This window comes from Morone saxatilis, unplaced genomic scaffold (assembly GCF_004916995.1).
Source record: "Morone saxatilis isolate NCDOM2014 unplaced genomic scaffold, NCSU_SB_2.0 Contig15, whole genome shotgun sequence".
NCBI lineage: Eukaryota > Metazoa > Chordata > Actinopteri > Moronidae > Morone > Morone saxatilis.
This window is the reverse complement of record NW_023339707.1, coordinates 5066315-5081432: the sequence shown is the minus strand read 5'-3', so window position 1 is coordinate 5081432 and position 15118 is coordinate 5066315. Positions and strand designations below refer to the sequence as shown.

The 15118-nt window shown below is 37.9% G+C and overlaps 1 protein-coding gene across 1 annotated transcript; it reads right to left on the bottom strand.

Moving 5' to 3' along the window:
• Nucleotides 1–1728: 1728 nt before the first annotated feature.
• On the bottom strand, nt 1729–12096 carry LOC118324661 (protein-glutamine gamma-glutamyltransferase 5-like; the record flags this gene model as incomplete). The annotated part of the gene is given in 14 exon segments (XM_035657093.1): nt 1729–2833; nt 4864–5003; nt 5673–5833; nt 6073–6285; nt 7505–7558; nt 8322–8351; nt 8505–8771; nt 8975–9078; nt 9235–9370; nt 9945–10122; nt 10305–10433; nt 10509–10627; nt 10726–10962; nt 11908–12096. Coding segments are annotated over 14 exon segments (2114 nt in total), but the record flags the coding sequence as incomplete, so codon positions are not given.
• Nucleotides 12097–15118: the final 3022 nt, after the last annotated feature.

The window sequence follows — 15118 nt, the reverse complement described above, 5'->3', positions numbered from 1 at the left end:
CTGGGTCGCTAACGATCCGGCCTCTAAGAGCCGGTCTTTAGAAAAGGTGAACGACGGGCGCGGCTCCTGCTTGGGTGGGTGATAGTTCAAAGCAGAGTGTAGACGTGGTTAGTTAACATTCATATCGAGCAGCCTTTTGTAATTGAGAGGTCTTTGTTTTGCTATTATCTATTTATTTTTGTTAGCAATCTGGGTCTCCGATGTGGCGAGGTATATAATAGATCATTTATAAATATAAATAGAACGTGTCGATTTCGATATAATGATGCTATCATCGCGACCGACCCATCACTACTTGAGATAACAATTCCAGTAATGGATGACGATGACCAATAGTGTTGGGCAATAACTTATTACTAGTAATACTATTACTTTCCCCAATACTAATACTTTCCCAAGTATTACTTACAAAATTACTTTTATTGTCACACTCCACTGATTTGAAATATTCCCATTACTTTGATTTTAACAAACAAAACAGACTTTAATCGTCGTAAGTCTGAATTTTTGGGAGAAGGGGTACAATTACTAATTTATGAGTAATAAGTAAAAAAGAGTAACTAGCCCAAAACTGGTCACCAAAATGTTGAATTTTAACACAGGAGACCACTGTTTGTTTCCTTTTTCCTACCAACAGTACCGACAGTCGAGGTTGGTTTCTATTATTCACGACCACAATTATCCCTGAACCTTAACCACATGTTTATTATTGCAACCATGAAGGCGAAGCTTCTTAATATTGACGACAATCCAAACTATGTCGTTTCCATAATCATAACCAAGTCATTTTTAAATCTAAACCTAACCAAACCTTAACCACTGTGTCATTACATCATTAAAACACATTTATTGACTGTGATTTGTAGCAGTTTTGGAAGGCAGTGGCAACTATTGGTGTCAGATTTGAAATGTTTTCATCTTTTTGAAGAGTCAGTCCTTCATATGACACAAAGAAGTTAATGCTGTGGCTGCAGTTAGTACAAATCCAACTGGAGAGGCTGCTCTCAGTGACTTTGGAAAGTTATACTTGTGCAGAATAGGGACTGAATCTGATACTAAGCTTTATTGTTTTCAATATTATCAGAAGTAATAACATGACTTATCTCAACATGTGTTACAGACACACAAGGTTTACACCACATAAAAATATAATATATATACAAAACAGGTCTCAATGACACATGCTGGGCCTTGTGCTAATACGTTGATCATGCGATCTTGTTAATATGATGAGTTTACTAAACTTTCATTTCAAGTCAGAAGAACTCATGTTAATAAGTCCTGACACTAGAATTTAATAAAACCTTTGTATTTACGCTTAATTCATTCAATACATTGTGCTCATTTGACAAATCACAGGAGATCTGTATCTTGACATAAATAATGCATAAAGCCACTGATTCTTAGTATAAGAGAATGTGGTACTGTTTACCACTTTATTTATTATTTCACTTTATCCCCTCGGTATCCTAGTTTCTCTGACAGCAGATGCAGTTAAAAACAGGCCAGAAGGAATACATGTACACTTAGTTTGCTACTGCATGGGAGGAAAAGCTTAACTCTTTCTTTTATAGGGGCTGAGATTAAACCTCTAGTTTCCACATTATGGTCACATGACACAGGCAGTGTCATATAAAATGTGATGTAAAGAACCACAGAAGAAACAAGTAGTGAAGTGTAAGTATAAAAATGGGTTTTTATTTTCTTTTTCAGTAATTAAAGCGATTTTCAGAGAAGACATCAGACACAGACATACAGGTGGATACTCCAATGCTGCCACCTAGTGGTGTTGCTGCATTACAGCAATGCAACACAGTCCAGTTTAAGCTGTAAAGAGGAAATCCACCAATTTCACATGATAAAATCGATTTACAAATCACGTGGTGCCTCTGAAACAGTTGTATAATATTGTCTGTGACTTTGGAGAAGCTTTATAAAGATAGTTTTATACAAATTTTGAGCAGAACGTCTATGTTGCAAACTGGGGGCACAGAGTTTGAAAGACCAGTCATTTACTAGAGGGTCCAACAAAAGATGCTATGGCGCTACATTATGGGAACTATATGATCCAGGGTTTTTGAATCAATTCTTACCAGGCGGTAAAGTCAGAATAAGTCTGCCTTTATTGCTTCAGTTTTGACCATTCTTTTTAAAATATTTCTCTTAAAGTTAATCAGGAATGAAACTGGAGTTCTTGTATATTGTGCAGCACACACTTCTCTGGCTTGACTCCTGTAACTTTGACTTGTTAAGCAAGATCACAGATGTCAGCTAACTGATCTTTGGCTGGAAGTCAAAAGCAACATGGCATGTCGGAGGGTGTTGACAGGACAGGCAGATGCTTCTGATTAAGCATTCTATGAAACAATATGGGCCAATGGATGGTGAGAATCTTCACTGGAGAAGATAAGACTGATCATTATGATAACATTTTGATCATAGGTCACATGAGGTCGCTAAAACAAAGTGTATTTCTGACAGTTTTTATTCTCAATTATTAGAATTTTAGAGAATTCAAGATTCTGTGTGCATAATTTATATACTCAAAATCCAATATTGTGAGAATAAAAGAAGAAAGTTTTGTATGTCTAAGTGCAAAAAAAATTAATGCATGCTAACACTACTCAAAGGGTTAAAGTTGTTCCTGTTGATTTTGCGAGGTTGGACTCTTCAGTGTCATTTGGTGATGACAGAGACTTTGTGGAAGCTCCTGGAAACAATGCTGGGGCTGTTGCTGTGCGAGAAAGTGGCCTTCAGCAGTTTAGTGCCAGGTGAAGTGGCCATGATGGACACCTTCTTCTCTATTTTCTCACCTGGCTGCAGGGAAACCAGTCTGGGAAAGAGAGGAAAGAACGGAATTCTTTCAAATTTTAGCTCTCACAAAGACACACACAGAATATCTTCAGAGCAGTCTGAAACAGTCTGGAGATCCATTGCCTGTAATAGCGTGTAATATTATTGGATGATGACTAAAAGGGGCAATTAGGAAGATATTTGATGTTCTACAGCACAAACTCATCATTATATATCTCTGTGTGTGTGTGTGAGTATGTTGTGAGTGTTGATTAATACCACCAATTATTCGACAAATCATCACCAGGTACAGAGATTTTTCTGGCTCCCAGAACTCACATACTGCCCTTTCTCTACTGCCAAAAACGCCAACGCCAAAGCAGTTTAATTGTTCCAGTATTTAGCATGGTGATGCATTACCTCTTAACTAGATGTTTCTGCTAAATCTCTATCTCTAATTAAATAGCTTATACCTCTCTGGGGTGAACTTTTGCTTCATTGTCTGTGCCAATAAAAAAGTCACCATGGCTCCAGGAGACTGAAATAAGAGTAAAATAGGACCAAACTGGGAGAAGACAAAATTTGGACATTTTCAAATGTTTATGGACCAAGTTTGTCCAGTTAAAGCCATAAAAGAAGTAGAGGAAGAGTGGATGATTAGATATTTACAACAAGGAACCAACAACATAATGCAAATATGGAACATAGTTGACATACTGAAAACTGTAGTGATACTACACTGCAAAACAAGTGCTTATCATTCTTTGACCATGAGGTGATTCTTGTCTGATACAGACAGAAAGTGCTCTCTCAACTCTCTTTAGGTTTAGTAAGGAGTTGTTTTTTGGTCCAATTAAATAAAGCTTTCATGCTATTTAGCACTGAACAGACAATACTGAGTGGCAGATTAGCAGACACAAAACACATATATGAGCCTGAGTCAACTGGTCAACACAGATTAACCAAAACCCAGAAAAACAAAAATGTCTAGTTTTAACAGGTTGAGCCAACCCTTCCTTCTATACTATAGCCTTTTTAAAGACGGAGGAACCAAGGTTTTTACCAAAATAAGACTACAGTATCAGCAACTTGACCAGCTCTCAGACCAAAACAAATCAGTTTTTTACTTGGTGGGACAAAATGACATTTTCTAACTTTGACAATGCACACAACTAGATTAGAAGACATTCTTGTTGAGTCTATTAGATTAGCTTTGTTTTAAAATTAACAGGAATATTTAAAGGATTTAGTGCAGATTGCAACCAAATAATTAAAACTCAGCCTTCCAAGTTAGTTGGAAGGTTAATTTAATTTCTTTAATTTTCTTTAAATTAAATTACACAGCTAAACTTAAGATATTCTTCCTTAAATTAAACTTAGAATAAGTGCTAATCATTTTGACCATGAGGTAATTCTCGTCTGATACAGACAGAAAATGCATGTCTATTTCAACTCTCCTTAGGTTTAGTAAGGAGTGTATATATATGTATATGTATACACATATACTGTAAAGGAGATTGAACCTGTTTACCCATTGATTGGTTAAGACTGAATATAAAAACAAATAAAAGCATGTCACAGCCTAGGGCAGCAAAACAACAGATGAATCAGAACTGTGTTGCCATTTAAATTTAAATGTAATCTCTTTTATTATATTATAGGTTTTTATTTATTTATTTTAGGCTTTTTGTTTTTCTATCATTATAGTATGCTATTATTTTGGGGGAAGTGAAAGAAAAAGCAGAGGGATCATTGCATGAATATATAACACACCTGTGGTAACTTGACCACATTTGAATGTAACAACATTATGTTCCTGCTGCTGTAAAAACATACCTGACAGCATTCCCAGACCACATTCCTCACACACACACGCACACACACACACGCACACACATTTTTTTCTGTCTGGCTCAAACATAGAGGAAGATGTACATGACACCACTGAAATGTGGCCGAGGGACTGATTGTGTGTTATTTAATTTTGTGACATCCAGGCACCAAACAGAAATATCACTCGAGAATGATGATTTATTGTATGTCTTGAATTCCAACTGTAAACAGACTCACTTGACATTCTGGTTGTCTTGTAGCAAGCCAAACCCCTCTACAGTCAGCACAGCTCCATTCAGAGTTTTGCCAAACGTGTTGATGAAGGACACGTGCGCTGTGTGCTCCCCCTTCATCTGGATGCTGTCCCCTCCTTCAATCTGTGGAAAAATAGGAGGTATTGTGCGTAATTGTTTCAAATCAGCACAGATTACTTTTTCAGAGATTACTGTTGACGGAAGAGAAGATAGAAGCATTCATTCTCCAAGCTCATAGAAAACCTATTGTTTTGGATGATAGAAAACTACATAGGGCTGTTGGGTTTTCATGCAGCACTTGCTGTTAATGACAATAGTATTCTAATTAAATTATCTGTTTTTTTCACCTATAGCTGCTGTTTTGATGAAGATGTTTGGCAGAACACACCAAGTATTTTTCAATGGAACCTTTTCCGACCTCAAAAAAATATCTTGTGGTGTTCCACAAGAGAGTTGCTTGGGTCCGCTTTTATTTAGGTGTACTGTATAAACGATTTACCATAAAAAAACACATGCAGATGACTCGACTCTGTTAGCTTCACCAACATTAGTAGGCTGGGCAATAGATATCAACATATGGTGTGACATAATGTGACAATCTTTGCTTATCAAGCATCTGAAGTCTGGACTTCTATGGTCTGCTCAAAATGGGCAAATGGGTGGGGGGGTTTTTTATGCTGCTGAGCTGATAGCAGCAGAAATTGAACAAAGATGAAGAAGAAAAAGAAAGGAAGACAATGCTACATAATTTGTTTATGAGTTGAAGAGTAAAGATGCTGGATGCTGCTATACCTCTATAGATATCTTTGGTGAGCTCATGCTGAACTCCTGTGCAACAAGGAATCTTTCTTTGGTACTCAAGTCCTCTATCACCACTGCCACGTTCACAATGTCATCAGCTCCCAGGACCGACTCATACTTAGAGGGAGAGATGGTGTGGTGGAGTGTCAAAACTGCAGAGAATGTAAAGGATGTGGAAACATTAATATTCAAATCTAGATATTTAAATAGAAGTTGCAAATAATCTTTAGTGTTTGATAAATTAAACCTCTACAGAACAAACACTAATATACATTGTGACCAGGTCAATACAGTACATTGCAATAAAAAATGAAATAGTACTAAATAAGGTATTGCACCAATAGTGCAAGAGAAACTGTACATATTAATCACTGTGAATCATACTCCTTACCTTTACCCGCCTGTATGTAAACTTCTTTCTTGGTTCTCCAGAAGCTCTCCTGGGGGCTGCAGTTGTACTCCTTCAGCTGAGCGTTGACGTGCTCCATCAGGATCCTGTCGGTGTTTGCATGGTTTGTGACCGTCACACACATGATGATGCTGTCACCCACTGATGGCACCTTCTCTATGTGTAGGGACACCTCCAAACCGGGTAACATTTTTTCTGGAGATGAAAAGGAGAGGACTGTACATTGTTGACAATAACTACTGGATAAAGTGATGAAGAAAACATTGCATTTGTTACAGGCGAAAGATAAAATACAGCTGTTGGTGTGAACTGTGTATGTTTACATGGCAGTTTAAGTCCTTGAACATGTTAGTTCTTGTATTTAATCAAACATGGTCAAAAGTTTGTAGACAACCATTCCAATTTGAAATTTAATTGGAAAGCGTTGTTAATGTGAAGTGGGAACAGCTAAGACCACAGCTGCTCAGCTGTGAAGCAGCAGGCCACACCTGGTACACCTCCGAGTGTACCAGATATAGAAGAATAAATGAAGGACAGTATTGTAAAGAAAAAGAAAAAGAATCAAATCAAAATCTCAAAATGTACAGTACTTTTCACTTTTCAGTGAGGGAACAAATCTGGAATTGTGTCTCAGTATTAAATATATCAAATTAAAATACCATATTTAAAGCTAGAGAGCATTAAGATGCTCAGTATTTTTGATTGGTGAAACTAAACACAACAAACAAAAAGAGAAAGTAATTACAACTAAATTATTACAATAAAGCTATTTATATTTCCTGGTCCTAATAATCAGTACAATCATGCATCTGGACTTCCACATATTGGAAAGTTGTGGCTTGAAACAACTTGCTTTGGTTGGACAAATAAAATAAAATTTTAACTGAAAAGACCTGAATTCTAGAAATGCTAAACTTCGCTAAAGCTCTGATAGAAGTCTACCTGTCAGTGCTGAAATAATAATGATTCAGAAATGACAGAAATTTCAATATATAGAATAAAGTGTTCAGAGTTTATTATATGTACTGTGGATATTATATGAACTGTGGATAAATCCTCATGCTGCCCATTTTTCCTGCTTCTTTGAGGACGTTGTGATGTGAGTGATCACTTGCTGCCTAATATATCCCACCCACTGACAGGTGCCATGATAACCAGTTATTCACTTCATCAGCCAGTGGTGTTAATGCTATGGCTGATCGTTGTATACTGTAGTGTAGAATGCTTTAATCCAAAGTTTCTGATATATTAGCATATACCTTTTTTATTAGATATGACTGCAGTTGGAGCTGAACCTTCAACTGTGACAGTGATAGTACTTTGCAGTGGAAAATACCTAAATATACTATGTGGCACTGTGAAAATACAGTGACTTGAAATATTTTGTAACAGTATGAGTGGAATGAAAGCTTACCTGCTCCATGTGTCAGAGGACTGGACTGAGCCAAAGGTGTGGAAGTAAGCAATGCTGCAAACGTGGGAGAGATTTTGTCATGAAAGAAGCAACAGGATCAAACAGTAATTTGGTCAACACTTAATGAGAAGAGAAGTGCATAATTTGGTTCTGCTTACAATTGGCCTTTCAACAGCTTATTATTTGAGACTCAACAATTGAGCTGTTTCACAAATAAAGGCTTGGTTAGGTGTAGGAACAAAAATCATTTTGGTTAGGGTATGTTCATGAATTTATATTTCAACTTTACAGATTATCTGTTAAACATCTACAGACAAAGCAATTGTTACAAATACTCTATAAACTGTAAGCAGACTATCCAAATAAAGTGTTACATAAAATGTCCAATTTGGTACAAAACAAACATTGAGCTTAGACAGACTACATGTTGGGAGCTCATTCCTAAAATCAGGCTTCATACACATAAAATGGAGTGAGACATGCTGTTTTATTAATGTAAATGTTCTAGTAATTATTCAGTAACTGGTCTGTGGATAATTAAGCAGGAATTTGAAGTTTCCAGAAGTTTTTCCAAATTCAAAATAGGAAGCAAAGACCAACTAGAGACAGGTGCATTTGTCCAGTCAAATGTAGGAGTGGTTCAAGTTGATGTCTGAGTGATGGGGGACCAACTCATACAAAAACGTTTCCACAGCAGTTCTAGCGACCCACAGGGTTTCAAATAATTTAAAGTATTTGCATGTGGGTTATGTTCTGTATGTTTTTATGTCAGACAGCGAGAACAAATATGTTGTGTGTTTATTACACAACCACTGACCTTTACTTGCTGAGACTGCTTGTTTCTTCTCTGAAAAAAGACAGAAAATGGGGACAAAAACTTGATCACTAAAGTAGAAAACAAAGACAGAAAAAAGCATACTTCTATACATATGGCATTTGCATAAAGCTGACTCTGGTCATTACACAAATGTGCTGGTTTTTAAACAATATTGTATCTGACCTGTCAACAAACAGGACCATGTCTGACTTGTCCTGCTCTTATAAGTCTCGGTCAGATTCTTTGGTCTGTTTGAGCCAATGCCCTTGGTGTAGATCAGCTGTCCCACCGACTCAGTGTCTACCAGCCTCTGCACCACCAGTCCATCGTGCACAATCAGCCGTATAATGTCAGCATCCACCGAGGCATAGACAAACGACGAGTCATAAGGGACATGGAGGCAACGTCGCTGGATGGCAACTACTGGACAAGGGCCACAGCAGAATTTCCCTGTAGAGAATGATGTGTTTGTTGTTACATACAGTTATCCTTCACAAATGAGTGACATTATCTATTATTTTCTTTCTGTGACATTTACTGAAAATTCTGTTTTTCTGTCCAAATTTGAAACAATTACATTTATGAAGTTTGAAAATTTTAAATCTGCATAAATGACTGCAGCATTTTAAAACCCACTTGGAGCAGAGACTCACCTGCACTCTTCTCTTGAGGGGTCGGGTCCACTACCTGCCAGCCATCAAACCCTGCACCCAGGTCTGGTCTCATCATCCAGCACTCCACCCACACATGGAAGTTCCTGCAGGAGAACACACAGGTATTGATGCACACACATATACACACTCTCAAAAAATTCATTTAATTCATGTAAAAGAATAATTATCCTAATGTTAAAACAGACAGAAAACTTCAGTCAAATCATCCTGATAGCCAAACAAGAGCAAGAGACACCAACCAAATGCTGTCCTTTGACAGGTTGAGCTTTTCCCCTGTGCTCGAGTAAATTTCTTCGATTTTCACGGAGCCATCAACGTCATGAGCTGCATTGAAAACTGTCACCACCCTGGAGGGAATCCCCAGCACTCTCATCACTGGAAAAAAAAAAGAATAGTCACTCACAATGACACTTTTGAAATAATCTGTAATGACAAGTTTAGGCCTGAGAAGCATACTTCATAAAAACATAAAAAAAACTCAAATTAAGTATAGTGATGAAGATGATATTTTAAAGGTCAGTTTACCAAAAATACAAAAAAATCCCAAACCAAACTAATGGTATTTGGCGCAGTTAGTTTTGGTTTATTAGTTTTTGCCACAAAAACAGTCTGTATTATGAAGAAAAGATATGCTCTATAATAGTCACACACGGTATAAATTGAGTCAGCAAGATTATTCAAACACAAAACAGCAAACAAAAAAGGATGAGATTAATATTACACAGGGAGGTGGGGAATAAAATATTCACATTCAACATTTTAACCATCGCATTTCGCATTTTGCAGTCACCGTAGTTTCTCCATTGCGCTTGGGAGAGCAGTGTGAAGAGAGGGACTTGCAATCTACAACTACACCACTAGATGTCACTAAATCCTACTCACTGGTCCTTCAAATGTCACCCTTGATTTTGGCATAAATACATTCTTGTGTTCCAGTCATTTGAAGTACCTGTGCAGAGGACAGATGCATAGACCCAGCACTGCCCATAGCGCACCGGCCTGCAGTTGGACGAGACCCAGCGGTGAAGGATGTCAGCACTGCCACTCCACTCTGTAGGCTTGACACCCCCTTTGTAGTTCCCATGCCATTTCCCCTCCAAAATACCCAGGTCATCATTGGAGTTCACCTTGGACAGGAGGAGAGAAAACAGAGAAACGTTACTGACCTTTTGCAGAGGAAATTGTTTGATAAATTCCTACCATGTTATTGATAATATTAGTAACAGATTTGTCATGAGGGGGAATGCATGTGTATATTTGTCCATATTTATCGCACATCCATACGGTATTCGTGAGTGTTGTCTCTCACCATAGCACAGATCACTCTGCTGAGGTAGACAGGGTTTGCTCGTTGAATGTAGTCATTGTGTTTGTCACTGAGGTGCTCTGGGCTGACCTGCAGGAGCCTCAGACATGCCTCTAGGACCCCCGGCTCATACTGAACACAACAAAAAAGTGTTCAAATAATGCTGTGATTACACACGACAGTTGCATGTTGCTGAGTGTCACATACCTGACCAAATGACCAGGGCTTACAGCCAATGTTTAGATGGGTGCCCATGTACACCAACCCATAGTCACTCTTGATGTACTCTTCTATATGGTCGTCCAGTGGCATGTACACTGGATCATCTGAAAAGCAATGGCAGCAGTGTGGAATGACTTCTTTAACAAGATAACAGCAAAAACAGTAGCCAGTAGCAGGAAGAATCATTACTACATGGACCCACCTTTGTGCCAAGGGTTGCAGAGCAGCACAAAATCTCCCAGTTTGTACGTCCGTCTGTTCTGTGCAGTCTCTATGTGGACCCAGAGGCAATACAGTCCCACCGAGGATAGAACAGGGGAGCAGATGCTGATGGTAACTGACTGATTATGCATGTCGTGTGGATAGACTTTGGCTGACCAGCAATGGGGGTTGGGAGGCATGTCACAGAACTGTACTGGCATCTTCTCTGACATATTACCTGTATGGTGGAAGAAAACAGCAGTTTAAAGATGTTTTCTGGAAATTTTCTTTAATTCTATCCTGTCTTTTCTTCCCTGTCCTTTATCCAGTCCTCTTCTGCCCTGCTTGTCTTTTCTCTCCCGTGTTGTCCTAATCTGTCTTGTCTTATCATAGCTAGTTCTGTCCTGCTTTGTTTAATTCAGTTCTTAATCCATCCTGTCTGTATCTGTATTGTCCTTTACTTTCCCTCTTCTTTTCTGTGAGATAAATAGATTGATACCACTCTCTTGTATGTGTGCTTAGTAGAGAGCTGGCATCAGGGGACAGTTAGCCTAACAGCATCAAAAATTGGAAGCAGGGAAAATCTGACACCATATCAGTAAGTGTTTCTTTTCCCTTTAGAAAGAGCCAGGGAATCTGGTTATCCCTCTTCCTGTGTCTTTATGCTAAGCTGGGTAAACCCAGCTCCATACTTAAAGGTCCAGGTGTGTGTGATTTAGTGGCATCTAGTGGTGTAGTTGCAGATTGCAACTCCCTATTATTTTCAGGTGATTATACACTAATGAAAACAGAGTTATGCATATTATATTTTCCATTTCTGCAAATATTAATAATAATAATAATCCTATTAAATACACACTGGATCTTCAATTCACAAACGTGATATGGATCTTGATTTTCTAATCTTACTCAAAAGCAAATTTACCAATTTTACCATGTTGAACTAGTAAAAGCATGTAAAAGAAGAGTCATAAAGTCAGCAAATAGACTCAGTAATATCAGTAATACAGTATATCTATATATAACATTTGCTGCCATTAGCTAAGATTTGCAACTAAGCTACTACCAGACCAAGTAAGGCTGTAGCAAGGGTTCGAGCAAGGGAGCATTTTTATGGCTTATGTACTTTTCACTTTTCACGTCTTGCATTAACTGTGAGCAGACTGAATCCTATCTTCCATACCTAGCGAAACCTCCAGGACCAGGTTCTTAGTGTAAGCATTCCACCAGTTGTTGCGAAACAGCAGAGTGACACTAAATGGTTTCCCTCGTCGCACCACCAGGTGCTTTTCGCTGAGCCCCCGTGTCTCATGGGAAGCGTGGTTTTCATCTGCCTCAAAGTTGACCAACTTCAGTTGGTCTTTTTCACCACCTAGGAAAACAGATGATGTATGTATTATGAAAACCACATTGAACTCAAGACTGGAGGGGAAAAACATGAGGCCATGGTGAAGAAAGGAGAGAGGCAGGGGTAAGGTGAAACAGGGGAGAGGGGAGTTTTGTCATTTTGACACTGTGTGTGTTGGTTGAATCATAGACTTTCTCACTGCAAAAGACCAAAATACAATAGAATATTTAGTCCAGGAAACATACCTAACTAAATAACAGTTATTACCTATGCTGAATTGTTTCTTTTCACACTGTTGTTTCACAAGTTGAAAAGTGTACTGCCTCACTGTCACATACCTTTACTATCCACACACACACATTCTGTCACATTGTCTGCTTTGCAACCATGTCATTTAAATTCATAGCTGTACAGTCTGTCTTTGTGAATATGTTAGCACCTCAGTGATAGAACTACTTCATGTGCACACCTGTTTCAACAAAGTTATAAAATATATATATATTCTTCAGTACAATATCCAGATAGAGAGGTAATCACTTTAACGCTATCTACTTAATTTATGTTGAAATAATACTTGCATCTGATTCATCTGATCTGGAAAAGGTTAAATGTTTGTTATAATTTCTTGTCAAGCCAGAAATGAGTGACGGAACATGTAAAATATCAAGAAATCATGAATACTAAAAGTAAACACAAAAGCATGCGCACACCTGTCTCTGGAGAAGAGAAAGCTTTGAGTGAAGCATGACTCGCATAGTGAACTCACCACAGTTGTAGTGTATTGTCTGTTGAATGCAGTTCATGGTCTGACAGACAGATGAGTTACAAGTGACTGAAGTAATGACAAGCAGGCTCCACCTTCCCACTGATAAACATCTCACTCTGCCTCTTTGTTTCCCCCTTTTTATTCTACTCTCTGCCCCCAGTGGTCAATAGTGGCCAACTCACCAATTGTAACATTTATTTATTTATTTGTTGGTTTATCTAGCAAGGAGAGTGCACAGTGATAAATGTTAGCCAGGTGACAATTATTCATCTGTAGGCTAGATAAATCTGTTTCAACTTTTAAATTCCTTCTAAAACACTCAGGCTTTTATGGGAATTTACACAATATAACAATATTTTCCATGTATCCTTGTGATTTATTTTATCTTAATTATTTATTTTATTAAAAAAAAAAAAAGAATTGAAATTCTAGCAGTGAGATTGCAGATTGCTACCAACTGAAACCCATTGAGTCAAAGCGTAAAAGAGAAACAATGGTAGATGAAAGCCCCTATCTAGAGCCAGTATTTGGTTTGTCCATTCTGGGCTACTATAGAAACACGGTGGTTCAACGTAGTGGCTTGCGTGGAAGAGGACCTGCTCCCTCTGTAGGTAAAAACGGCTAATATTAAGGTAACAAAAACATTTTTATTATCAGGTGATTATACACTAATGAAAACCAACCTATGAATTTTGATACTCTGAAATGTTACACACTGTACCTTTAAGCAGGTATAATGTTTACAATCTTAATTTGCTGTGTTAACATTCCATCCATCTGATCTGGTTCTGATTAATCCAAGTTTTCAAATTTACTGACTATGAGGTAACAGTGAAATGACGAAATGGGCACACACCTTTCTCTGAAGAGTGTACACCTTTCTCTAGAACTGTGATTAGTAAAGCTGTGGTTAGTGAAGGTGTGACCAGTGACAAAACAGCTTATAAAATATTAGTTTTGTTACAAATGAAACTACCCAAAAGTCTATTCAAGTCCAGCTGAAACAAGACATTTAATCGACTGATCTGGTTCTGATTAATCCAAGTTTTCACATTTACTGTCTATGAGGTAACAGTGAAATGATGTGACACCATTACACAAGACTTAAGACAATGAGTTGCATAATGTCACTTATTTTGTCACAGTGACACACAATTCATGGCACTCAGTATATATATTGTGATATTGTGTTGCTTTATGAGTGACACATCACAACAAAGGTGTGTACACCTTTCTCTAGAACTGTGATTAGTGATGCTGTGGTTAATGACGGTGTGACCAGTGACTGTAAAATATTAGTTTTGTTACAAATTAAATATTATTATATTAAATATTCCATAATGAAAATAATCATTAGCTGCAGTCCCATACAAAGCAGTTTAAAAGAAGCTCCACCTCAACCAACAACAAATGTATGAGTAATAATAATTTAATATACTTTAAGAATGTTTTCCTTATTATACTTACATTCTTTTACTTAAGTTACATTTTCAATGCAGGACTTTTACTTAAGTAAAGGGTCTGAATGCTTCTTTCACCACTGCACAGTATGCATAATGCGTATTCTGTTAACTATAAATTGCTTCATTTTGGATTTGTAGTGTTTCAAGTTTAGGATTTTAATTGTATAGATTCCTGGTGGTTTGTATGCAAATAACTGGAACATAAACTGAAAAATGTTTGCATTTACCCTGTAAACCTCTCTTTCAAGTGTGGTACACTGCTCTGAAAATGTGTAGCTCTTACGGTATTTTAAATACAATCAACATTCTTAACTTATCTTAACTGTATGGTTATATTTTTATTATACACTGATCAGCCATAACCATTCTGCAGTCCCCATACCAACAATGTCACACACTGTGTGTTCTGACCCCTTTCAATCAGAATCAGCATCAACTGTTTCAGCAGTTTGAGCTACAGTAGCTCGTCTGTTGACCAGCCTTCGCTCCCCACGTGTATCAATGAACCTGTCTCCGGTTCTTTTCTTCCTTGGACCACTTTTGATAGGTACTGACCTCTGCAGACTGGGATCACCCCACAAGAGCTGCAGTTTTGGAGATGCTCTGACCCAGTCGTCTAGCCATCACAATGTGGCCCTTTCTAAAGTCGCTCAAATCCTCACGCTGCCCATTTTTCCTGCTTCTAACACATCAACTTTGAGGACAAAATGTTCACTTGCTGCCTAATATATCCCACCCACTGACAGGAGCCATGATAACGTATCATAGCAGAGGAGAGGCATGTATGTCAGTACCGTCGAGCGGTGCGAGAATCGGA